Raw genomic sequence first — 2,519 nt, 5'->3', positions numbered from 1 at the left:
GCTCTATAGAGGATGATTGGTGTCCACCATCAGAACCATGTTGTCACCACTATACAAAGTGTCCCCAGCGCCCACAGCGATGTGTCTGTGGCACCCATGGGTGCTGTGCAGAGGATGAGGAAGATCTTTAACAGGTGAGACATGATCTGTCTGTCTGTCTGTCTGTCTGTCTGTCTGTCTGTCTACAGTATCTATCTATCTATCTATCTATCTATCTATCTATCTATCTATCTATCTATCTATCTATCTATCTATCTATCTATCTATCTATCTATCTATCTATTTCTATACATATAAATCAATACAATTAACCACTTAATGGCAATAGTATCATATATTCTACAGGTAATGTTAGCCCCCGAAAATAGCAGATCTACAAGCTCACAGCACGTGTTGTGAGCTTGTAGATCTGCATTTTTTGCAGATCTACAAGATGCTTAACATAGCAGCTTGTAGATCTGCACACCTCTCTAATTATGCATACAGTTTTACAGTTGTTGAGAAAGGTAACAGGTGGGAATAAACCGTATAATTATCTTTAATTAACAGCGTGTAAATGAGGTTTCGTTATGCTTATTTAGCTTCTTGTCGGGTGTATAGGCTATTTCATGTTGGGTTTTATTTATAATAGTGTTCACAATTTAAAAGTTTAAATTCAGTGCACGTTTAATCAAAAATGTTCATCACATTGAGGTTTAAAGATGATCAGTGTCTGTCTGTCTGTCTGTCTGTCTGTCTGTCTGTCTGTCTGTCTGTCTGTCTGTCTGTCTGTAACCACTTGTACACTAGCATGGCTATTCTCAGTGGTGGAAAAAGTACTCACAGTTTTTTACTCAAGTAAAAGTATCAATACTGCAATGTAGACATTTCACAAGTTTTCAAATGTAGCCTATAAAATGTAAAAAGATCTTTTGAAAATAGCAGATCTACAAGCTCCCAATGCGTCGTGCTTGTAGATCTTGTAGAAGGAAAAGGAGGGGGATTGATTGATTGATTGATTGATTGTAAACAGCACAGAGGTAAAACACTTAGGCTAAAAGGATAACACAAAAAAGTCTTGTTGTCATTGTGGTCGTATGTATGTATTCAATTAATCAACAATATATAATATATACTATAACTATAAAAAGTGCTCCTCGGAGCACAGGTCTCCGCCAGCAGGTCAGCTAGGTTATTATGGCCTCCTGGTGGCGCTATAATAGGCCAATGTAAAAAGGGTATCATTTATTCTTAGGTAGGGTTGTCCGATATTGGCTTTTTTACCGATAACCGATATACCGATATTGTCCAACTCTTAATTACCGATACCGATATCAACCGATACCGATATATGCGGGGATTATTGTGATTATGGTAAGCTCAAATTTCATATCACACACACCATATACAGTAAGAACTCCTGTAACTTATTTATAAAGCAAAAAAATAAATAAATATATATATATATATTTTTTTTTTTCAAAAACCGATACCGATATTTTCCCGATATCAATTTTTATGCTAATATCGGCCGATAATATCGGGAGGCCGATAATATCGGACATCCCTATTCTTAGGCCTTTCACATGCAGCAATCAGACACTGCATTCATGATTTGAGGCATTTTGTTCCAAACATGTGTTTTGCTAATGTTGTGAAACATTGTAGTTGTAGTTTTAATATCTATGTCCACTTGTAGTTTTCATATCTATCTCCACTTGTAGTTTTAATATCTATGCCTGTCCACTTGTAGTTTTCATATCTATCTCCACTTGTAGTTTTCATATCTATGTCCACTTGTAGTTTTCATATCTATCTCCACTTGTAGTTTTCATATCTATGTCCACTTGTAGTTTTCATATCTATGTCCACTTGTAGTTTTCATATCTATCTCCACTTGTAGTTTTCATATCTATCTCCACTTGTAGTTTTCATATCTATGTCCACTTGTAGTTTTCATATCTATCTCCACTTGTAGTTTTCATATCTATGTCCACTTGTAGTTTTCATATCTATGTCCACTTGTAGTTTTCATATCTATGTCCACTTGTAGTTTTCATATCTATCTCCACTTGTAGTTTTCATATCTATGTCCACTTGTAGTTTTCATATCTATGTCCACTTGTAGTTTTCATATCTATCTCCACTTGTAGTTTTCATATCTATGTCCACTTGTAGTTTTCATATCTATCTCCACTTGTAGTTTTCATATCTATCTCCACTTGTAGTTTTCATATCTATGTCAACTTGTAGTTTTCATATCTATCTCAACTTGTAGTTATACGATACGATAATACTTTATTGTCAGTTTGCACTGAAATTTGTCTTGCGACCCAGAAACAGCCATGTATGCAACATATAACAGTACACACATTTGACATGACACAAGAAAACAACAGAATACAAATACATACATAAAGACATGCAAAGACAAGAGCAATGTCCACCACTCAGCCTACCCCTGGCTTATAACTCCTGATTAAGCCTCAATGTCGTCTGATGGACAAAGGACCTCTTCAGTTTGACCTTATTGTATGTAG

The 2,519-nt window shown here is 35.5% G+C and overlaps 1 protein-coding gene across 1 annotated transcript in view; it reads left to right on the top strand.

Annotated features, from left to right (window-relative positions):
* Positions 1 to 2,519, top strand: part of slc35f1 (solute carrier family 35 member F1) — a 46,897-nt gene continuing 44,378 nt past the window's right edge. Inside the window, exon 1 of the mRNA XM_084082664.1 lies at positions 1 to 134. Coding sequence (XP_083938790.1) covers positions 13 to 134 — 122 coding nt within the window. The 5' untranslated portion in view covers positions 1 to 12. The remainder of the gene's footprint in view (positions 135 to 2,519) is intronic.

This window comes from Gymnoscopelus microlampas, assembly GCF_963454915.1.
Source record: "Gymnoscopelus microlampas genome assembly, chromosome: 16".
Lineage (NCBI taxonomy): Eukaryota > Metazoa > Chordata > Actinopteri > Myctophiformes > Myctophidae > Gymnoscopelus > Gymnoscopelus microlampas.
Note: the sequence above shows the minus strand (reverse complement) of the source record. Positions and strands in the feature narration are given on the sequence as shown.